This window comes from Tiliqua scincoides, chromosome 1, assembly GCF_035046505.1.
Source record: "Tiliqua scincoides isolate rTilSci1 chromosome 1, rTilSci1.hap2, whole genome shotgun sequence".
NCBI classification, from domain to species: domain Eukaryota; kingdom Metazoa; phylum Chordata; class Lepidosauria; order Squamata; family Scincidae; genus Tiliqua; species Tiliqua scincoides.
This window is the reverse complement of record NC_089821.1, coordinates 167,359,879-167,383,809: the sequence shown is the minus strand read 5'-3', so window position 1 is coordinate 167,383,809 and position 23,931 is coordinate 167,359,879. Positions and strand designations below refer to the sequence as shown.

Sequence of the window (23,931 nt, the reverse complement as noted above, 5' to 3'; positions counted from 1 at the left end):
TTCAAGATAAACCTTGCCTTCCAGTCAAATAAATATGAGAAAGTTACCTGTCTATATGCTTGCTTAAAGAAATATTAGTTTGATGTCACAGAGGCTTGGGTCTCCAGTTCATGTGATAGATCACACAGATATGATCGTGCACTATGCCTAGACTTTAGAAAGTTCCTGATGCTGGCCTGGTTCAGATATCACGCAGAAACATGGTTTAATCATGGTGCTATGTGCCTTTCACAAGCCTGAAGTTTGCACACAAGAAGATGTTTTAACCTTCCAATCCTATACTGATGCTGTGAATTCTCACTGTGTTTATCTTACATACATTTAGGTTTTACATAGAATTGTCACAGACAATTGACCTCACTGCTAATTTTTTTTCCTCTATATACCCTTATTCAAACAACAAAAATATGTATACAGTTGGTGCCTCAATATCCCCCACAGATACTGAAAACCACAGATAACAAAATCCATGGTTTTCGGAGCCCACTTAAACTTCAAAAGCAACCCAAACCTTGTTCTGGTCACGTCCAGAGCTGCTCTGAGATTCAGAGAAACTACATGCCACTGTGCACAGCCTCTCCAAAGCTCAGAATGACACCCAGAGTGTTTTTTCAATGACTTCCAGTTAAACTGGAAGGTTTGGAAAACCTCCCAGATTCAGTTCAGGAGTGTCTGCGGTTAAGCAAATCTGCAGATGCCGAATCCATGGATAAAGAGGCCCCACCTTTACGCCACTTTTCAGCAAAAGCATTAATGAAGCATTTTACATAGGAAAATAAATGAAAAAAACCATTTTCTAGCCCCCAAAGGCTCACAGTTTAAAAAGAGACACACAGGAGACACCAATAAAGAGTACCCAGAAAAGGTTCTGGGTTGAAGTGAAAAGGGATGGTCGGGCTAAGCGATAGCGAGCCATCACTTTAAAAGGTACATCAAAAACCAGTTAGCAGGGGCATACATTTATATGCACCTGCCAACTGAAAATAACACTTCACACAGCTGTAGCCCATGAAAGTTTACAGTACAGTGAGTACATTTGTTTGGGCCACAAGAATAATTGTGGTTTAAGATGAATACAAGTCAGCAATACAGGGCCACTGCACATGCTCCAGTTGTTCCCAATTCTTGATAACTGCCCCTTGTACTATTCCTATTCCTTTTTGTCTCCATAGAAGTTAACTGCAGGTTGGCGGAGGGGGGGGCGGTGAGGTTGGCATTTTGATGAGGTAAATGACACAAAGGGTTGCACCTCCTTCCAGCACTTTTCCCCTGATTACTTCAGCAGCCCCAGCCTCTCATGTCTGCTTTAAAGATCAGAAAAAGATGGAGAAAGATCAAATCACAGATCTCCTGCAATTTGGCCCACAGAAAAGTTGGAAAAAAATCCAGAGAGAAGCACCAAGCACTGTTAGAGGTTTAGAGAATGTCTTAAATAAGACATATATAAGACATAAATAGAATCAGGTCTTCAGTCCTTCCTCAAATAAGGACTGAAGACCTGATTCTATTTAGTTTGAGAAGACTGAGAGGGGACTTGACAACCAGTATGAAATAATGAAAGAGAACAAGAAACTTTGTTTCACTTTAAGAAATAATGGGCCCAAGCCAAAACTGTTTAGGGAGCACTTCCTAACTCCAAGTACAGTGGAGTACTGGATCAGATTTCCTAGGGGTGAGGAAAAATCTTGTGACATATGAAGCTACCTGATCCAGAGTCAGACCACTGGTCCACCTATCTCAGCCCTGCCTGCCTTTACTCAGGGCCATCCTTAGGGCAATTTGGCCAAATTGGGCCCTGCACCTGGAGGGGCCTCACACTGAGGAGGCGAGCAGAACAGCCATCGCTGCAGGTGGCATCTCACTCCGTAGCTGACACTTTGGCATGGAATCTTCCATGTCGAGGCATCACAAGGAGAGTGTGGTGAGTGGAGCATTGGGTCCAACTGGCTTGAAATTGGCCCGCTCAGAAGCAGCTGGTGGTGACGCTGCTGCTGGGTGCCTCGCCACTGCCACTCAACCTGGTGAGTAGCTTCCCACCTGGCAAATTGTTTGGCATTGGGCCCCACAGCTTCTAAAGCTGGCCCTGCCTATTGGCAACAACTTTCTAGGCTTTGACGCAGAGGTTTTTCTCAGCTCTACCTGGGGATGCTGGGAATTGACACTCAGACATATTGCATGCAAAACACGTGCTCTGTTGCTGAGCTATGGCTCCTCTCCATTACTAGAGGTCTTTAAGAGCATGGTAAGTGAGCATTTGGATGAATTAGCTCATGTGGATTTGAGCCCTGAAGCCGGATGAGTCAAGGGTATCTTGAGGTATAACTCATTCATTAGTGTTTCCAACTCTTGAAATAAAAAAATTCCATAACCTGGACTGGGCAAGGGAAGCACAGCCAGAATGGGTCTGCAAATGAAGGCCAGACACTTTTTGGTATGCCTGAGAGTACAGCAAAGTTGTTTTTGGCAGATCTGAAGCAAAGCCCACAGCTAGCAGGAGGCAGTGAACTAGAAGAGGTTACCCTGCACTCCATGCACACCCACCACCTTCCCCAATCTGCCTTCTATTCAGCTGCTGCATCCTCTCCTTGCTCACTCTCCAAGGAGTCTGAGGAGACTGCAATGGCGAATTCCTTCCTCCTGCAGCACCACTGCCAGAGATCATGGTGACAGAGCTAGAGGTGGAAGTATAGCCTTCTTCCCAAGAGAATAATCAGGAAGACAATGGCTGTCATCATCAACATCATCACCTCCTCCACTTCTGAAAAATGACCCAGGCAGAGGATCCTGGGATAGGAATCCTATTCCACACCCAGAAGGAACTTCCCCACTCAATCAGACTTGCAGATGTGGCAAAGGAAGGAAGAGGTGGAGGTGGATCTGAAAATGGGGAGCCAAGGTGGGCACACATCAGTGGATGTGCAAGGCCAAAAAAGGTTAAAATGGGGTAGTGGAATTTGTCCTGTTCAGTTTGGGTCAGGTCTGCTTATCCAATGCCTAACAGGTCACAATGTATGGTTAGAGGTGTTTAGGGTGAGTAAGATAGGATTACAACCTAAGTCTTATTGAACGCAATGGACTTACTTCTGGGTAAAGTAAATAACACCATTTTAAAACACCTCCATGTATGACCAATAGGCTGGTTTTAGTTTGGCTCAAAGTTGTGGGAATTTGCAATGGATAATATACACAGATTGTAGGTAGCCATGTTGATTTACAGATTGTATGTGTATTATGAACAGTAACTGAACCTTATATTTTAATGGTGGCTTATTCAGTAGCAACCACAGAGTAATGTGCAGGACAGACAAAAAAGCAACTGGGGTTATAGCAGAGCATAGGAAACTGTGTTGGAATGATACTTGGATAAAGTTGAGCATAGGTGAAATCTCATATTTGATGCAGGGGAAATGTAGCAAAATCCAGTGTAGGTTTCAAAGTAAGTACAAACATAGGAAAACTACAAAGGAAGCAGGAATTACAATGGGGAGCCGTTTTGTTTGTTGCTTATATTGAAGAAACGGTAAATAAAAATCAAGACTGTATGAAAACAGTTGTAACATCTGATTTTTTTTTAAGGCAAATAATTTTTTTTAGATTTTTGTGCAGATGCAGGAGGCCTTTCAGATGGGCCAGTGGACAGATGAAAGGGTATCCAGTTGCAAATTTGAAACGATGAAGTGAGGCCACATCTTTGGCTCCTTGAGAATGTTTCCACTGGAGCCAAGGAGCACCCTGTATATTCATAGGAATAAATGTCACACTTGCATCAGAAGGAAAAGTTCTCTGCATAAGCTTCAGAGAAATGCTAAGATGACAGCCAAGAAATTCCTAAGCTGCTTTAAGTGATCATGTATCAGATGACTTGAAGCTCAGCATATTGGTATGAACAGCTGAGAAGAATACTGAAATAGGCAGAGAATCCTGGCTGTTCTAGGTCCCAAAAAATTAACACTAAAGATATTTGAATCTTTCCAATATTTCTAACTGCAAAGGACTAACCAAAATATTTTCTGCACCCTTACTAACAAGGAAAGTATTCAGTTCTCCAAAAAAATATTAAGTATAATTTTAAAATCCAAAGAATCCACTTTTTTGTAGAAGTTTGATATTCTCTGTCACCAAAAGGAAAAATTCCAGGACTAACCTGTTTAGAAATGTTCAGACAATATATTTTTAGACAATTTCATTCCATGATTAAATCACATGCATCTGATTTAGAAACAAGTTTACTTTACATTATCTGCTTCTGCACAATAGTTTTTTAAAATAAGTCAGTTCTGAATTACTTGAGGACAGTGCTAGACCTCAGGACTCATCAGTATGAATGCACATACACATCTGTGTGAATAAAGGCATGGGGTAAATTGTGTTATAACATGTGTAATGGCGCTACGAAAAAAATGGGCAATAGAAAGAGCACATGCAAATAAATTCAGATTATATTGTGTAAGCATAGATACATTTTTGGCTGCCAGTCAAAATCCCTCTCTCTCTTTCCTCCAATTCCAAGGATTATTAAAAATTTGAGGTGTTCCTATACCCTCCATCCTGTCACATGAGGGGCTTGTCCTGATTTTAAACCTCATCTACTCAGGCTGCAATCCTATGAGTATTTTCTTATGAGTAAGCCCAATTGAATGCAATGGGAGTTACTTCTGATTAGACATGACTTGTATTGGCAACCTTCAGTCTCGAAAGACTATGGTATCGCGCTCTGAAAGGTGGTTCTGGCACTAGGCTTGTGCTTTCAGTTCTTCATTGGTATCCACTAATTTATCCACTTTTTGCAATGCAACTAAACAAATAGCACTCACAGGTGTTACTCAGCAAATTCCACATTGTCACCACCAAATGCCTTCAGCTCCACACCCAAGCAGACCCACCAAAGGTGCCAAACACTTTCAGATTCACTAAGGAACACCTTCAGTCACCAAGGTATCATGAAAGTAAAAAAAGCACAAAAGAAAACACAGACTGTTTAATGGACTGGCATTGCCATCACCTCTGGGGATATTTATCCTGTTGTCATTTCAAGACAGACGTCTAAGAAATGATACTATCCAAAAGATATAGAAGAAGCCACAAAGCAGCTTTCTGAACTAAAAAAAAAATCATAAAAGACGAGAGACTAATGGCTTTTCTAAAATAATACACACAAACACTAGAGTGGTCAGTCTTCATAACAGGTTCTGGGGGGGGAAGGCTCTAGAGTAAAGCCCCTCAGCATGCACATATGTCCATTTTTCCTCCTTACTCCAGAAAGGTAAAAGGGATGATTCTCGGTACTCCTCCCTTAACACCATCAGGGTGCTGAGAGAAGAGTGCCCAGCCCATTCTCCTTTTACCTTTACTACGAGAAAAGGGAAAAGAAAAGCAGACTGACTCTCTCTCTCTCTCTCTCTCTCTCTCTCTCTCTCTCTCTCTCTCTGAAGGAAACCAGTCAAAGACAACAACACAGTCACTCTGACCAAATCTCTCCTTCATCCTCCGTTTGCCGAGAGGCCTTTTAGAGAATCCTTATCACCAAAGGGGTCTCTGAGGAAGCCCATTTGTGGCTAAGTAGGAAAAGGCAGAAACAGGCTAAGGGCCCAATCTTATCTAACTTTCCAGCACCGATGCAGCCACAATACAGCCCTGACATAATGGAACAAACGTTCCCTAACCTTGAGGAGGCCTCAGTGTCTGCCCCCCTCCCTGATGCAGTTGCATCAGTGCTGGAACGTTAGATAGGATTGGACTTTAACTCACTTAGCTGAACACATCGCATTGCTGCCATGTGCCAGCTGCTACGATGGAGGCTTTAATAGCTGCTGGACGCTGGGCAGGTTGTCAAGGCTGTAGGTCATTCCCCAATTCCAGCCCTGAATCTGATCCAAGCAGCTGTTAGGCAGGGTTGTGGTGAGGGTTTGGTGACTCTAATTCTCAAGAGAGCAAATCACTTCCTTTCCTCTTTTCCCTAGCGAGTGTGAAGATGAGAGAATGAAAAAATTAGCTGCTTTTCTTTACACGTCCTGCTGAAGCAAGAGTCATTTTTCGCTTTCATTAGGATTCTTTGATGCTTCTGTTTCTTCAGTTAGCATATGGCTGCTTAAATTCCTGCCAGCAGCTGCTGCTGAAGAAGGCAGCCTGATTGATTTTAATAATCTTACTGGCCAAACTATCATTCACGTTGTCTGATTATGGCAGGTTTTCCTGCACTGGGTAAAATTAAGTACTGTATTCATTTCATCTGTCTCAGGGAAAAGCAACGCAAGATCCACAAATGATATCTTCCTGCCCCCAAGAAAACGTTTTCACCTAAAACAACTGACCTATAAGTAAGCCACCCTGTGGTCGAGGGAAAAGACTGCAAGAGGTAATTTTTTTAAGGCTTAATAAAAAGATCCTATGGTCAGCATAACATTTTGTTGCTGCACAGTACATTATTTTTAAATAGGTCATTTACAGTGCAATCCAAACTACACATTTGAAGTTTCCCCTTACCTCTGGCTGAGCCACTTTGGGCCCCTATCCTGCGCTGGACACAAAGCACGCCGCTTGGCTTGCTTGTTCCAGCGCAGGATAGGATTGTGCCCTTATTTATTTGCATAATGATCTGCTGCTTCTCGATATACTTTACCTGTTTATTTCCAACACATGAACTCCATATTTGCTTTCAATATGGTACTTTCCTGGCTCACTCGCAGGAGTAATCAATTCTTCATTTTTATACCTGAAGCACAAAAATAAAACATATTGCACTGGTAAACACATTGCAGCAGTAAATTAGAATGAATTACTGCCACTTGGACACAAAAGGGTATGAACACAAGCTGTTTGCTCCGTTTTTAATGACTTTCTGTGGATAAATAGAACCAGTACCACAAGGAAAGTGCAGAAATGATGGGTTGAATCCAAAGGAGCCCTTTCCAATCATGGGGAGACAGTTTTACAATTATACTGTTGGACAAGGAAAATGAAATGAAATCTAAAGATGCTCTCCTGCTTGCACAAGAGCTTGCACAAATTCTTGCATTTGCAGAATTAGAGGCATTGTAACAGAACCTACTTGTGATCGTGTCATGTAAACTCTTGCACGAGTTTACATGCTCTTATGCAAGCATTTGTGGGACAATTGCTAGGAGTACGTTCCATCAACTCATGGTTCTGTGGATTTCGCCCAATGACTGTCTATTACAAGCTTCTTTGTTCACAACTATCTCTCACAGCTCAGTTTAATCTAGGATGGCCCCACAGAAAAGAGAATGAAAGCCCTGAACCTGTAATAGTTGTGGAGAAGGGGGAATATTTCAGCAGGTGCAGCTTTTCTCAATCCTTTATTGCAGTGGCTTTGTTAGAGCTCCCTGCGGCAGCGAATGTAAAAGCGGAGCAATCGCGCCCTACCTCTGCTAAAGCAGAAGTGGAGCGCAATCACTCCACTTTCACTTTCACTGCCGCGGGGAGCCCTAACAAAGGTTTGCACCAGGCTCCCCGCACCCTGGGGAGGCTGCAGGAGGCTTGGGTAAGTGCTCCCAAGCCCCTGCAGCCCCCTGAGCAGCGCAATCCTGGGGATCGCATTGCTGCCTCCTCCCTGCTTCTAGGCTGCCCCCACCCCTTAAGGGGACAGAGGCCAGGGCACACAGACTGGGGCGTCGCAACGCCCCAGTTTGAAAAGCCCAGCTTTATTGATTTGATTGGTTTTAAAATATTTATATATTTTATCCAGCGCAAGTTTGGGACCAGAATTGGCACAACCTGAGGCAAGGGGGAAACTTTCCCTGTACCCCATGGCGTACTGCATTGGCCACAATGGGTCTACTTGAATCTGAGCCACCTCAGGAAGTGGCACAAATCTAAGTAGAATGGAGCAACTAGAGGCTGCTCCTCACTGCCCAGGAATGGGGTCAGGATCCAGTATAACCGACAGATCCTGGCCCCGCCTCCCACTCTGTCCGCATGTCCTCAAGAACACCTGCGACCCGCCCCAAAATACCTTCTCCCAGCCTTCCCCGTGCCCCCCAACTCCTGAGTTGGTTAAGCTTGGCTAACACAAATCTACCCTGCTGGGTCTGGATCTGGTGCAGGGAGGCGAGCACAACTCCTTGCACTGGTCTCGCTGACTCTAAAGTCAGCGCAAACGTGCCTTACGATACGTTTGCAACACCCCCAGGTCAGCACAAGTGACTTGTGCCTGCCTAACCCAGGGGTTAGGATTGCGCTGTCATTCTATTAAAATCTTCAAAGTGGTTCACAATAAAAAGTCTTCGTAATATGACAAGTTGCACCTGCTATGACACCCTCTCCTGTATTATTAAAGATACAGGAGGTCTTCATAGGCATTAAGTCCTTCTAATCATCACACAGGAAGTCAATTACTCCCACTGCCTCCTGCTGCTTGAGAAATCAGTTCAGATGACTAGGAGACATTTAAAAGCTTACTGTGCAGTGCTTCTAACCATCAGAGGAGATAATCTTCTGGCTTCCAGCTCAATGGTTAAATCAGTAAAAGTGAGTTCAGCCATATGGTGAAAAACAGCAAGTGACTCTCTTCTGATGCAGTTAGAGAAACCATGAAGCAAGCTTTTGATTGATCTCTACATAATGGGACATTTTAATCCTCCCTGAATCATTTGGAAGGGTGTAAGGAAAAGCATGACCAACTTTTGTGTGTGAGTGTGTGTATCCCAATTTGACTTTTTGTCACTGTTTTTGCTCATTAAGAGGACTTACAGCCCAATCCTATCCAACTTCCCAGCACCAATGCAGCCAATGAGGCACGTGCCTTAGAGGCCTCCTCAAGGTAACATTTGTTACCTCCAGGCTGCACTGGTTAGGATTGTTATGCTGAGGGAACACTAGATAACTCATTAATAGATAACAGAAGAACTTCAATGGTGAAATTTCTCCATTACCTTCTTGCCTGGCCACTGGCAAACACACCGGCAGACCCAGGTGAATCAAATTTTCTCATGTAACCTGGAATGATTTAATTCAATTCATCCTCATGTTTTCAACGAAGAACTGGAGTCTTGGGCTTGTATCCTGCTCTATTAAAGTCAATGGGAGTTTTGTTGCTGATTTGCATGATGACTTGAGAATGGATGCTGCTGAAAAGACCGCATCGTGGGTCTCCAGTTATTCTTTACATAGCAATTAGATCAGCGTGCAACACTTTCTGAGTTCTGAAATATCCAGTATGTGTCTACGGTATAAAGTCTAAGCCTTCTGTGCCTTTCGCAGCAATGTCAACAGACACAGCATGCCTTTAGAGATTATAAAGGGTTTTTAACATAGCCATTATATATGTGAGACATCCTAGCTGGGCTGGCTCCCAAATGACAAAAGCTTAACACCATTTTGAGATTCTTGGACAAAGACTTACCATTGTACAACAGGAGTGGGGAATCCTTGGACCGTAACGTACAGCCTCACAGCCATCTTCTCCCAAACAGTATGAGATCGGAGTCGTACCAAAATTTCAGGGGCTCGGCTTATTGTCTCTTCGACTGCATACCTTTCCAGAGCCATCCTTTCTTCCACCTGTAACACAAGAAAAAAATTTAAGTAAGAAACACAAGAAAACTAGGTAATCACGTAAACAACCAGACAAAGAAACAACCCTAGAGGAGTTGTTTTTTTTGTCAGCGTTCAATCAAAAATGTATTGTCCTGCTTAAGAATGAAACTCAGACACTGTTACAGTACCATCCTCTGTATGGCAATTTTATCCAGTTGTTCTCTTGCAAGGTGCCTGGCTGAGTGAATCTCCTCTTGCAAAGCAGCCAAATCGGTGACAAACCGGATCCTCTTCTTTTCGCTTGCATGAAGAGACTTTTGCTCAAGACTCCTGCATGACCAGAGGAAAAAGTGGACAGGATGAACCCAGCATCAAAGCTTTCATATTGTTATTGAGACACTGGAGCAGGCAGATGAAGTCGATGAAGTCTCATTAGCAGCATTAAGGAAATGTCAAACTATTCCACTCCTCCTCTTTAGAATGCAACAAGCATCCTGAGGAACAGAAGCATGGGTGCTTTGATTCTTTCTTTTTCATCATTGGCTATGACTGTTACACAGAATTAGACCTTAGCTAGTACTGACTGGAGCTGCCAACAGAGCTTAGCTTTTTAACTGTTAAGCAGAACCTCTTCACAGAAGGAATCTAGGATGATGGAATGGATGTGAATTATAAAGGCAGTAGGCCCTCCCTCCAACCAATGGATGTTCTACTGAACATCTATTGAGTAGCCCCTTTTAGACACAATATCAAATGCATAGAATGTCTAAAAAGGGAGCAAGATTTGCAGCAACAGACTCCAACCTGACCAACCTGAATGTAAAGGCAAAGCCTTCTGCCAAGATCCCACTCTCCCCTCCCATGTACACCCATTTAGTACCGCTCAAAGGAGCTTGCAAGCAGAATCTTCATGCATGCAAACTATAAAATACATCTGTAAGTATAACTGAGAACCCTGAAAAAAGTAGCGTTTCCAATCACACAGCCAAAACAATATATGTTCAGCTTGTACACATATGGGGTGTTTCCACACAGCATACTGAGCACATGTGAGCCAGGGAGGATCTGCCACTGATTCAACTCTTCTCCCCCCAACACACACACACAAAATGCTTGAAGGGCTTTTACCCCTGCTAACTGGGTAAGAGGCACTTTTAAGTGGGTGTTCTTTTATTTAGCAGGGGGGAGAGTAACTGGCCCTCCTCACCCCAGCACTGTCTTTTCTAATGGCTGTCTGTTGGTGTTCTTTTGCATCTTTTTTATATTGTGAGCCATTTTGGAACAGGGAGCCATTAGTTGTTTGTTTGATTTTCTCAGTAAACAGCTTTGTGAATTTTCCATCGAAAAGTGGTATATAAATACTTTTGTTAATAATAATAACAATAAAGTGTGGCCACTAAGGATCTGTTTTCAGACATCCAAGAAAATAAACTTGATCTCACACCAGTCTCTGATTCATTTATGAATTCACCAAGGCTAAAGTGCACTGAAAGTCAAGGCTAAAGTGCACTGAAAAGATGCTGAGAATTGCTGGCAAAAAGTGAGTTTCCTGCCTGACTTCCTCTTTCTGACTTCCTCCTGCAGCCTCCCCTTCCCCTTTCTTTCTTCAAACTTGCACTTGTGAAATTGCTACTACAGGTCCAAGGATACCCATTACAGAGTGAAAGGCTTTTAGAGGTGTAAGAGGATTTTAATTCCCTTTTGCCTCCAAAGCCTCCCGATTCATCCTCCCCACACTGGATATAGCACACATGTTACATTCCATGTAAATTATTCCTGCTCTCAGGGAAGGAAAACATTACCATAGGAGTACACAACTTCTAAGTCCCTGCCCGTCACTAAAAGCGCAATCCTAACTTGTGCTGGAAACAGGCTGGCCAGTGGGCCTACACTGCATCCTGCACAAGTTTGGGACCAAAAGTAGCACAGCTGAAGGCAAGGGAAAACGTTTCCCCTTACCCCGTGCCGCGCTGCAATGATCCCAATGGGTCTACTCAGATTTGCACCCCCTGATGAGGGGGTGCAAATCTGAGCAGTCCAGGACTGCCCTGGGCCACCCAGGAATGGGGTCAGGGTCTGGCATAACTACCAGATCCTGGCCCCGCCTCCTGCTCCCCACCCACCTGCCCACAGTCCTGCCTGCCCACCCACCTGCCCTTGCCTGCCCTAGAAACACCTCCCACCCGCCTCCTCCCTGCCCTCCCCACACACCCTGAGGCCCCTGCATCGGCCAATCTCGGCGGACGCAACGCACCTTTCCTCTGGGGTCTGTGTTGGCACAGGGAGGATGGCGCACATCCATGTGCCAGCCTATCTCCCTAAAGAGTGGCGCAAAAGTGCTTTACAGGCCAGGCCAGCACAAAGGACTTGCATCGGCCCAAGTGCCTTCTAGAATTATGGCCTAAGAAGAATAGTGACAAACCTGTAGAAACTATCAAAAATCCCTTTAAGTATCAGGGGTTCGTTTTTCTGGTACTGAAAATATCATTTCAGATTTCTGAAACACCAAGACTAAGTTCAGATATCCAGGTAAACAATCCAATATATCCAACCTATTTTTGAACGCATGGGGAGGACGGGGACTAACCAATCAGCCATGATGGTTTGACATTAACTAACCAAACAATTGCATGGGATACAGATCTTATCTTCATGGATCTTCGAGACTGGAAATTCATCCTTTCTAGTTTTTAGTAAGCTATGCACCATGTTTTGTATCATGGTGCATCACTTACTTAACCTACTCTACTTAACCTGCTCTAACAACTATAAGCAATCATTTTTTAACTGGATGTTCTTTGCTAACCAAAAGCTCCCAAGATGTCAAAACACCTATATTTTCCAATATGGTTAGGTCAGGGATGGCATCAGAAGTTGGCCAGTTTAGCCCAAGAGCCAATGTTCACTGAAGGATCCAACTGGCCAATGCTTGAGGCCCTGGAGAGTCCACTGCTACCATTGCTGCTTCCCACCTCTGCTTGGCAAACCTATGCATTTGGTTCTGGCTTACCAGGTAATGGTGGACTGCTGCAGCTGATTCTTCTCTCAGCTACACTGTCATTTCAAATGTTCATTTTCCCATCCCAGCCCTGCTTTAGTAATGAAGGAAGAGGGTTCATCTTTTCTCCTTTGATCTTTCCCATGTGACTGGGCAAAGTGTTTGTGCACTTACAGGAAGTAGGGGCACAGGGCACCATCAAAGGGTCCACCCCATGATTTGGCCTTAGAGCCTGCCATAATCTGGCCTCAGTGTTAGGTCTCAAACAATCTCTGTACTAGGTGAGAGACTGATACCATCTTATCTCTGTGATGTGGTTGCCACAAACATTGAGAATGTTATATTACATTGTTAGGAGGGACCATGTCCATCCCTTCTCTATTGGAATTAATCCTCTCTCCACTGAGGCTGCTGACGCTAGCATAGGAAGTACCCATCTGATCCAGACTAACCATGTAAGCCAACATTCCAAGGTTACTGCTGTAGCCTGAGAGCTAATCATGGGCAAGCGGCACAATAATTAATGGCAACGACTCAGCAGAAGTATCATATGAAATTAGCTCTTATTATATCATGTTCTGGTTTTGACATTCATATTTATTTTCTTAAAATAGACAACCGCTTCACAATTAGATTATTTAAACCAAAATCAGCTTGTGTCCTTCATTCACCTCAACTTCAGTGTTGCCAACAGGTAACTTGAGATTATGAACTTGCCTGGAGGAACAAGATGATGATGTCTCCATAACTCTACCTTTCATAACACACAGCATCCATGGCACTGGTGTATTTGCTGTACAGTACGTCATTGGGTGTACAGTCACTCACAAAACTGGAATAGAGTTGTCAGCATATTTACTGCAGGAATACATCTCTTGGCTGAAACTGAGATGTCACCTTAAACCCCTCTGGTGATAAATAGGATGTGAGGAAGATAGCTATACTCTTAGTAAGTTGCCCAAACATATAGCTTTAGCATTTAATAAGAGCATAGTATATTTTTTAAAAAATCTCACATTTGGTATATATTTGTTCTTAATCCATTTTTTAAAAGTCTATTTTCAGTACTGGCATGCGTCAGCTATGAGATTTATGAGACATTCAGTGCTTTGGCATTCCAGATCGAATGAAGAACCCAGTGCCCTATAAGTGTTTTCTCACTTTGACAGCTCTTCCAGTAAGCCTATTTTTCCTGAGTTTTCAAGAGGTTTTCAGATTTCTTTGGTGTGCAGTAATTTCAGTTTTCATTTGAGGATTTTTTTTTTTGTCCTGTAGCCAGCTATTATAAAAATGTCCCAAGGTACATGCACAGGCCATTAGGCTATGGGGCTTTGAGTGCTGACAGAAGGCATGTTCTGCCAGTGATGGCTGTTTTTCTGCCAGCGCACAGAGTAGTGAACTGCCAGGGCAATGAAAGGAAGGCCATAGCCTTCCTAAGCAAGTCACTGGAGCTCCAGTCGCCCACCAAGGAAGATAAGATGGCAACAGAGGCAGGAGAGACAAGGGATGGTGGAAAGCGGATAGGGAGGGGTGAAACTGGGAGCAGGGAGACTGTGGAAGTACGTGGATCTGGTAGCGATGGCCCTCTGGCAGCAGCTTCCCCACCCCCTCTTTCTCATTGGACTTGTGCTAGTGAGATCGCTAGCACAGGTCCGTGGAGACCCACTGCAGAACAGGAGGCTTATGGAAGGATCCCCTTTCCCCTCTCAAGTCTCATGAGCAGCCTTCCTCTGCTGGATTCAGCATGCCCGATTTTGGCACAGCTGCACCAGTGGGGGGGGGGGGGAGAGAATAAGATTAGGCTGCTAACGATGTACCTGACAACACAACTCGTTGTCACACCAAGACAATAAAGCACCCCAGAAGAAAATTAAAAGGAAACTAGAAGCTTTCCGTCAAATATTTGGCTGGTTATTCAAATTAATATATGACATTCAGTGTTCCTCACTTCTGCATCTCCTGGCTCTCTTGAGAACGCCTCTCTTTTCTGGTCATTCTCTCCATTGGAATTCCTCTCAATCCCTGTCTCCAGCCACCTTCTCTTCACACTGCTTCTCCAACTCTCCTTCCCTGTGTCTTCCTCTGCTTGGACTGGTTTCTCCTCATGCCCCTGTCTCCTATTTTCTTAGACCTCTGCCCCATCTACAATTCTTTTTCTAGGTCTCTCTGTCCACTGTTATCTCCTTTCAGGAATTCATTACCTCAGCTAATGGATGCTGGACTTTTCCTGCTACTCAGCCTCTTTGTGACGATAGGGCCCCTCAGTATTTCCTTGCCAAAGTTTTTTTTTTTTTCTTCACCATTACCACATAATCTCTTAATGCATTATAAACACAGACGACACGGCTGAAGAAAGCTTTACCTTGCCTCATGCGTCGCCTCATCAGACGAGGTGTAGAGCCTCTTGGCGCAAAGTCTACATGTTGTTTTTCCCAGGCCAGAAGTCTGATATGTAGCAGCTTGTCTAGAAGCAGCCCTTCAAATAGAAAACCAAAGATAGCTCACAGTAATGCGGTGTTAGGATTCCCACTTTTTCTTAGGTAAAGGGGATCCTAGGCCCTGCCTCACTTGCATAGGTGAAATGAATGCAAGTTTAGAGGGTCAGGCCTGGTTAGTACTTGGATGGGAGACCGCCTGGGAATACCGGGTGCTGTAGGCTTATACCATAGTCTTTCGAGACTGAAGGTTGCCAACCATTAGAAATTTCATTTTGCTCAGGATTGAAGTGGATGGGGGAAGGAGGTGGCCTGCAATCCTGCACTTCTACTTGGAAGTAAATATCATTAAGCCATTTCTGCCTAATGTTGCATATATGCAACAGGGATCAACTGTGTACACCTGTGAGCTGGGCAGAAATGGGTTAAAGTCAGTAGGACTTACTTCTGAGTTGACATGTATGTAGCTATAATGGTCACAGGTTTTTGGTCTTAGATCTGCAGCGATCCTACATAGCATAAGGTGCAATCCTATGCACATTTACCCGGGTGTAAGCCCCCATTGAACACAATGGAATTTACTTCTCAATACACATGCATAGGATTGGACTATAACAAAAGAGCTGTGTGTATTCAATGGAAACCTGAACTTGAACTGAAAAAGCAAATAAACCCTTCTCTGTGTCAGTGTGTTCTGTAGCATGCCCAGAAGGTCACAAAGGACAACTCAGTGAGAAAGCTTTTCCTTTAGCCCTTCTTAACTCACTTTATTAACTTAACTTAATTCATGGAGGAGGCAGTCTTCTCTGGTGTCTGAAATTGCACCCATATGTGCTGTTCACACTAAGAGAGCAAGGCAGTCCCCCAATAAACCCCAACAACAAGAATTGTAACATAATGTTTTGGATAGGACTGCTCATAGCTGTTCACTGAAGGGCAGTGAAATTATCCATAGCATAAATGTCAGGGGCTGAGGCAGAGAGAGAAGCAAATGCAAAACTGAAAAACATTTTGGAGCAATGGAGCTGAAATAAATCTGAGTATTCCACCAATGGTTTGGCCCAGTTCACTCCGAAGCGATAAACGCATGTCACTCTAGACCAGGGGTGTCCAAACTCTGGCCCGGGGGCCACTTGCGGCCCTCGGGGGCTCTCAATCAGGCCCTCAGGGAGCCCCCAGTCTCCAATGAGTCTCTGGCCCTCCAGAGAGTTTTTGGAGTTCGTGCTGACTCAACGCAACTGCTGTCAGCAAGAGGACGACTGTTCGACTTCTCACCTGAGCTATGGAACAAGGGCTCCCTCCACTACTTGCTGTTTCACGTCTGGAATGCAGCAGTGGCAGCGAAGGAAAGGCTGGCCTTGCTTTGTGCAAGGCCTTTTATAGGCCTTGAGCTACTGCAAGACCTTCATTTATTCATATAAGTTCCATCTCTAATATATTCATTTATGTAAATTTATTCAAATTTGAAATGTAAATTGATTCGGCCCCCAGACACAGTGTCAGAGAGATGATGTGGCCCTCCTGCCAAAAAGTTTGGACACCCCTGCTCTAGACTATATCATTTTAGACCTCGGGTGGCAGCTCACATGATGAAATGCCACCCTCACACAAAAACACTGTGGTTAATAGAAAGCTTGGTTAGACATTTCTTCCCTTAAGATCTAGTTTTCTAAATTCAGGAGTTTATGTTTTTTCATATGGAGGTATATTCAGTCATGAGAATTCCAAACTGCAGCTTGAAGCATGCAGTTGAAATATTGGTTTGCCTTCTCAGTAAGAATTATGCACCTACCACAGTTGCAGATGTGACCATTGCAATAAGGAAATTCACAAATGTTTGGAATTACTTATACGTTCGTAGCTAGGAAAAAAAACATCAATTGGTGCTGACACCACTGCGACATACGTTTTAAAAGCTTCTGGCAGGATACAAAAGTCAAACTTCATGTTCCCCCAATTGGGATCCAAGATTCACCATTTTTTTTAAAAAAAAAAATGGTGTTTCAATGTTCAGATGGAAGCCTCAAATACTCATTCAGGAAATTTACATTTGCATTTGGGAGAGTATATTGTTCATTTTTCTCAGTCCTAATAGATACACAGACATGTTTAAGAAGAATGCAGGAAAAGTCCTGCCAAAGGCCCATCTAGCCTAGCATACTTTATCCCAGAGTATCTGGAAAGCCCACAAGCAGGACAGAAAGATATCTCACTCCCTAGCAACAGGTGTTCAGAGGCATGCTGCTGTTGGATTTGGAGGCAGTGCGTAGCCATCCAATTCCCTTTAAAATAATCTAAGCCAGTAATCATCTAGTGACAATGAATTCCAGAGGCTAAATGTGCACTGTAGGAAGAAATACCTCCTTTTGTCTGTTCTAAACAACAAACATTTTCACTGAAAAACCCCTGATTCTAGTGTTATAAGAAAGGAGGAGAAAAGCTATCCATTCTCTCCTCACCATCCTTAATTTTACAGGTCTCAATCTTGCCCCCCCCCCTTAATTGCTTTTTTCCCCATCTAAACAGCCCCAAAGGGTTTTGTAAAGAAGATGCTCCAGCACTCTGATCATTCCAATTGCTCTTTTTTCCACCTTTCCCCAGCTATACAGTATCATCTTGAGGTGAACTGGACACAGGATTCCAAATATGGGTGAACCATAGATTTATATAGGGACAATATAATGTTAGCTGTCATATTCTCAATTCCTTTCCTAATGATCTCTAGTGCAGAATTGGTTTTCTTCCTAGCTGCTACACCCTGGATCAATACTTCCCTGAGCTATCTACCATGCCCCCAACATCCCTTTCCATTTCCATCGCTCAGATTCCATCAGTGCATATGTGAAGCTGGGATTTTTTTGTCTGCGTGTGCATCATCTTACACTTAATGACAATGAACATCTGGTTGAAACACTGAAGGTTTTCAATTCACCCAGTTTTAAAAGATCATTTTGGAGTTCTTCACAATCTGCTTTGGTTTTTAGCACCCTGAATGCTAAATTTAACACCCTGAATGGTGTCATCTACAAATTTGGCCACCTCACTGTTTACCCCTAACTCCTGATCATTGACGAACAAGTTAAAAAGCACACATCCCAAGACAGGGAATTAGGGAACTTACTTCTCCACACTGTGAAAATTGCTGATTTATTCCTACTTTTTCCTACTACTTTATTGCTGATTTATTCCTACTACTCTGACTGACAAGCTGAGCCGAGTTATTCCATCTGCTCTGAGCGTGGGAGGATGGAGGCCAGAATGTGATAACAGATCAGAAAGAAACATCTGAATTGTTGTGGTTCTTGAAAGATAGAACCTTATTTTAATTGTAAAAATCCCTACGGGGATTTAACTAGCCTGCCTACGTAAACCGCCTTGAATAAAGTCTGAGGAGAAATCTGAGGACCAAGAAAGGCGGTATATAAATACCTGTATTATTGTTATTTATTATTTATTATTATTTATTATTATTATTATTATTATTAATACTTTTTGCTTCCCATTCTTTAATCAGTTATCAATCTAGAAAAAGACCTATATTCCAATTCCATGACTGCTAAACGTCTTTTGGAAATCCAAGTCTACCATGTCCACAATTTCTTTGATACATGTGCCTGCCAACACTCTGTAGAATCCTATCCTGGGCAGCTTTTTACTTATCTTCTCTACCATACCATGGTCCCCAAAGGACCTACTTGGATACATGCCACCTATTCGGCTGGCGTAAATCCAAAATGAGTCCAGGGGGTGTGTTGAGGTTGGGTCAGGGGCACAGGATATCAGCAGAGCTGCTGCCACGATACGTGTTCCAGCTTTCCCTTAACACCTTGAGAAAGGTTACTACCTAAATTATACAACTACAATTCTGAAAGTCTGAATCTATCCATTCATTTTAGCTGCTACAACCCAAGAAACAGTTTCCTCTGCGGCAACATCCTCCTGTGCTTGGATCTGGCTATCCAACTCTGACCCACTTTCCAAAAGGGACTCTTAAAATGAAAAAAAACAAAAAACAAAAAACACAGCTACAGCAACTGCAGGACTTCTGGACAATTCAGTGGCTTTCTCAGATGGGGCATGGTCTTTTTTTGACATGTGCAGTGCATATAAAACCTGGCATGACATTCAGGTTTTGATTTTTATTTTGTTTTATTTGTATTGTTTTTATTTTGGTTTCAGTGAAAGTGTCTACACTGATTAACTGCAACTCTGCATGGTTTTAGAGATTTTGTTGTAGCCCTATCCGGAGATGCTAGGGATTGAACCTGGTGCCTTCTACATGCAAAGTAGATACTCTGTCACTGAGCTATGCCCCCCCTACCATCACAAAAGTGCTAGAATCCTTAAAAATCAATATATGAGCTTTGGTGTTGGTGCAGATGCTCATCATAACTCAATCCTTTTGAGCCTCACCAAGCCAAATTTGCAGCCCACTAGACATGTTTTTAGTTTGACATGCACCTGCAAGTGCTCTGGTTTTGCAGCTCCAGGTAGGCAGCAAAAACAGTAAACTGAGGGCCCTATCCAGAACCCGATGTGCCCGCTTACCGGATCCTCATGGCCTGACATGGGACTCCTTGCTTCTGTGACTGCTCAAGAGCCGCCACAGAATTGAGTAGCCCCATTGCAGAGCTACTTCCCTTACTCAGGGAAGTGGATCAATGTCCCCTTCCCCCGAGGAGCCACTGCAGGCTGCCCACAGCACATTGGATGCTGCAGTAGCCATTTTGGCACCGCAGCAGCCTGGTGCGCCAGCAGGTTTGGGAAGCCCCTCCTTTCGTGGCAGAGTCTGAAAGATGACCACTAAACAGAGTTTCCTTTGTCTTCATGGGTCAAACTTCATACAGATCTGTATTAACAAAGAACACTCCCATTTTCATATAGGAGTGAACAGTATAGCACTTACCTCCTTGCTGAATATTCTTGGAGCAGGTATCTTGTCTCGATGTTTCGATAGGACTGGTCAAAGTGCTTGTGTCTCTTTTGGTAGAATGGCACTCTCTTGGACGACATCTTGAGATCTGCTACTGCTCACTGCCCCTTTGAGTTAAAACAGCGACAATTATAGTGGGCCACGGTTCACAACTCACTGCTTTGCTTCTGATGCTGAAATGTGCTCCGGTTCCAAAATAAGTGAGGAGGAAGTCCAAATTGTTACATCAGTATAACATGATGGCAAATACCACTACACACATTGGATTAAAGATTTAGGATCATATGAAGAGACATTTGTGTATAGAATTGACAACTTTGGGCTAATTAAGTTAATGGATGTTGCCTACTTGAAAATTAGCTCATGGTCTTCATCACTTAATTATGACTTATGCATATTGTTTTTATTCAGACATTTTGCATTCAACTTGTCACCTGTTGATATAACTGTTCTGTCTGTGGTGATTAATACGAGTGACAGTCCATTCACTTATACATGGTGCAGCTGGAGTCAATGGCCACAAACCACATGTTTGGACCGAAACCCATTGAAATCAATAGAAATCAAATAAGTTATGACTAACCCGTTTCTTTACATTCAATGGGACCTAGGTAGACGAGCTAACAAATAACAAACATTCATGTGAAATCTCACAGCCATTTCACATATTACCCATACACACAACAAATAAATACTTCATTGTCAGATATGGTGACCTACCTGTGAGTTTGTCAATATGGCAGGGTTAGTTATCTTCACAACAACTCTGTGAGGTAAGATAGGTTAAGAGAGAGTGACTGGCTCAATGTGACCCAGTGAGCTTTCCCAATCTTAGTACGACTGCTTTAGTTTTCTTGCCAGTGTCAGTGGTTTGCCTTCCATCAAGGTAGAAACCCCTGATCAAAGCCACCATGGGCTCAGATTTCATGGCAATAGACACCCAGAAACAAGCAAGGAAGAAAAGAGCTATAAACATAGAGTAGAAATGTGAGCATTCAGCCCATTCAAATGATATTCTCCCCACTCAAGCCCCACACAATTAAGCACATGGGTATTCATGATGCACACATTTCCTGAACATTCCCTCTCAATTCTAGGGAAATTATTTCAATTCAGTGGAGGAGGGTTCAGGTGAACCACTCCCCTACATGTGCTACTATTGTTGGCAACCTTCAGTCTTGAAAGACTATGGTATCGCGCTCTGAATGGTGGTTCTGGAACAGCGTCTAGTGTGGCTGAAAAGGCCAATTCGGGAGTGACAATCCCTTCCACACCGGGAGCAAGTGCAGTCTGTCCCTGGTCTGTCTCCCTGGCTATGGGCCTTCCTTCTTTGCCTCTTAGCCTCAGACTGTTGGCCAAGTGTCTCTTCAAACTGGGAAAGGCCATGCTGCACAGCCTGCCTCCAAGCGGGCCACTCAGAGGCCAGGGTTTCCCACTCGTTGAGGAAACGAGTTGAGGAAATGCACTACTAACTATTTTAAAAATAGCCCTAGCAGCACATGTAGAGGGGTGGTTAAGATGAACTCCCCCTCCAAAAAAAAATTGAGGGAAGCAGCCAGGACATACACATGGTATATATACACAACACTTCCATTATGTGGGGTTGCTTGGGTGACAGAAGCATTGTCCAAGCTGACCCTTTCTCAACAAACTGAGCTATAAAATGAAGTTCCAAACCCAATATATTTATACCCTGAATATCTTGAATAATTATTAGAAAGGTGGCGAATAAATGCTGAAATTCATACATTCATTGTCACATGGTGGAACAGATGTTCTAACACAGGGATGTCAAACTCATTTTATACAGTAGGCTGAAGTTAGCAGTCATGTTGCCTGCTGAGGACTGACAGTGACATCATTAAGCAGAAAGTGACATCATTAAGCAGATGATGCCCAGAAATAAGCACTTTGTTCTCCCACAGAAACACATTCGCTGCAAATCACAGAAGAGAAAATGTGCAAATCTTGTTCATATTTTCAAGATATGAGAGAGCCCAATTATCAAGATGGGAGAGCCCAATTATAATGGGGGCTGGATAAATTGATTCCAAGGGCCACATTCGGCCCATGGGCCTTAGTTTTTAACCCCCTGTTCTAACATCCAAAACACCCAGGTTCATCAAATCATGCTTATTTAGACGACATTACTCTCATTCATACAGTACATAGCATTTTCTGCCACTCTTTCCAGTGTTAATATGTTATCTGTCACACTTTTGCTTAGTAAACAAGACTTGCTCACTAACAAGCATTTTTCAAGGGTTAAAGAACATACTGCAAATGGCCATCTCATTAATGACATCCATCAACAGCTACTTCTGGAGTCCATGTGCAGTTTCTTCTTTCCTCATCCATATGTGGGAATAGGGAACTCTTGAGGGGTTAGAAAAGGGCCCCTGGACTTAATGTCATCTAGAGAATGTTGCAGATCAATTGAAAGACATCTCCTTTGGTTGAAAACTGTCACTGGCAATCTCCTGAGTCCACAGGTGGCTTTATTTTTATTGATTTAAAAACATTTTTACCTTTGCCTTTCCTCCCTTTACAATAAAAGGACCAAGTCTTATTTTATTACAAGAATTCTATTAACCTGTAATAAATACTCAATTTTTTAAAAGGCACTGTGCCTTGTAAATTAAACAATATCATCTTGTTCCAAATTGCATTTTGATGAAGTGGGCTATAGTCTAAAACAGGGTTGTCAAACTCGTTACATACCAAGGGCCAAATAGCATTCATGATGCCTGCTGAGGGCCGGAAGTGGTGTCATTAGGCAGGAAGTGATGTCATTAAACAGGACATAACCAAAAATAAGCACTTTTCCTCACTTACAAACTCATTAGCTGCAAATGACAGAAGAGAAAATATGCAAATCGTGATCATATTTCAAGACATGGGAGAGCCCCATTTTCACATGGGCTGCCCCTTCAGCAGTAACTCCTTAGCACTGCTCAGCAGCTGAGAGCCTGAGGGCCAGATATAAAGCTTCTGCAGGCTGCATCCAGCCCCCGGGGCTTATGTTTGACATCCCTGGTCTAAAAAGTACATGCTAAAATACATTTGTTCATCTTTAAGGTGTCACAAGACTCTTTGCTGTTTTTGTTGCAAATGATAAATAAGATACATCTGTATAATCACCACTGCCCCCTTCCTCTTGTGTTTCATCTATACTTACACAGCAAACCTTCAGGAAGGGATTTTCTTTCTTTAAATTCCTGTAAATTGTTTATTTTTTAAGCCCTATATAAATCATCATCATTGTCAAAAGCATGGTTGGGTGTGATCATGATTGAGATGGGAACACTGCTACAAGGAGTGCTACTACTTTTGGTAGATGACAGACTTCCCACTGAATCAGCACTAAGCTAATTCCCAAACATTAAGAGAATCCACCACACAAGCAAAGTCCCTATCCATTTGTGCTTATTCAAAAGTCAATGGTGTGTGTGAGTGAGTGAGGGACTTAGCGTAATTGTGAGGAAGTGATATCACCTGTGCCCTGGCAGAATTCCAGCACACATCATCACATCCTGCCCATCTAGGGCCCACTTGAAATTTTCAGTAGATGGAAGAGTCCTTCAGTTCCTATCCTAAATGGTTAAGCGGTGCTTCTTTAAGCAGCTGACAATACGCCACATTCCATGCCGATTGAGTTACAGCAGTAGCCGAAGAAACTACTAAAGGTCTGGAAGAAACCCTGGCCCTGCACCTCAACTTCTTACTCTTAAGTCAACTTCCATGGGAATAATGCCTCTACATATTGACCTCACTAAAAACTACACCAGGATGAACAGGAGAAACTTGAGAGTTGTTCATCTTTTTCTGATGGAGCGCCAACTGCATTTCAGAGTGTTGTAGGAGATGCCGCAAGGTCAATCCTTATTGCTCCCTTGAGAAACAAGAAGGCCTATTACTTTCCTTGACTCTTCTGTTGGTTATAGGCAGAAGGCAGATGGATTGCATAGAACATTTTACACCCCTCACTGCATATACATTAAGGGCTCAATAAAATCCTGCTAGGGCCTCTGATCATTTCATATTATTCATTTTGTTGCTGGCTGGAGCAA

General features: G+C 43.2%; 1 protein-coding gene across 1 annotated transcript in view; it reads right to left on the bottom strand.

Annotated features, from left to right (window-relative positions):
• MYOM2 (myomesin 2) overlaps positions 1-19,941 on the bottom strand; it is an 85,469-nt gene extending 65,528 nt beyond the window's left edge. The window contains exons 1-5 of the mRNA XM_066622692.1: positions 19,835-19,941; positions 14,856-14,969; positions 9,684-9,825; positions 9,362-9,519; positions 6,620-6,712 (exon numbers count right to left, since the gene is read on the bottom strand). Of these exons, the coding sequence (XP_066478789.1) occupies positions 6,620-6,712; positions 9,362-9,519; positions 9,684-9,825; positions 14,856-14,969; positions 19,835-19,941 (614 nt within the window). The remainder of the gene's footprint in view (positions 1-6,619; positions 6,713-9,361; positions 9,520-9,683; positions 9,826-14,855; positions 14,970-19,834) is intronic.
• Between the last annotated feature and the right edge of the window lie 3,990 nt (positions 19,942-23,931).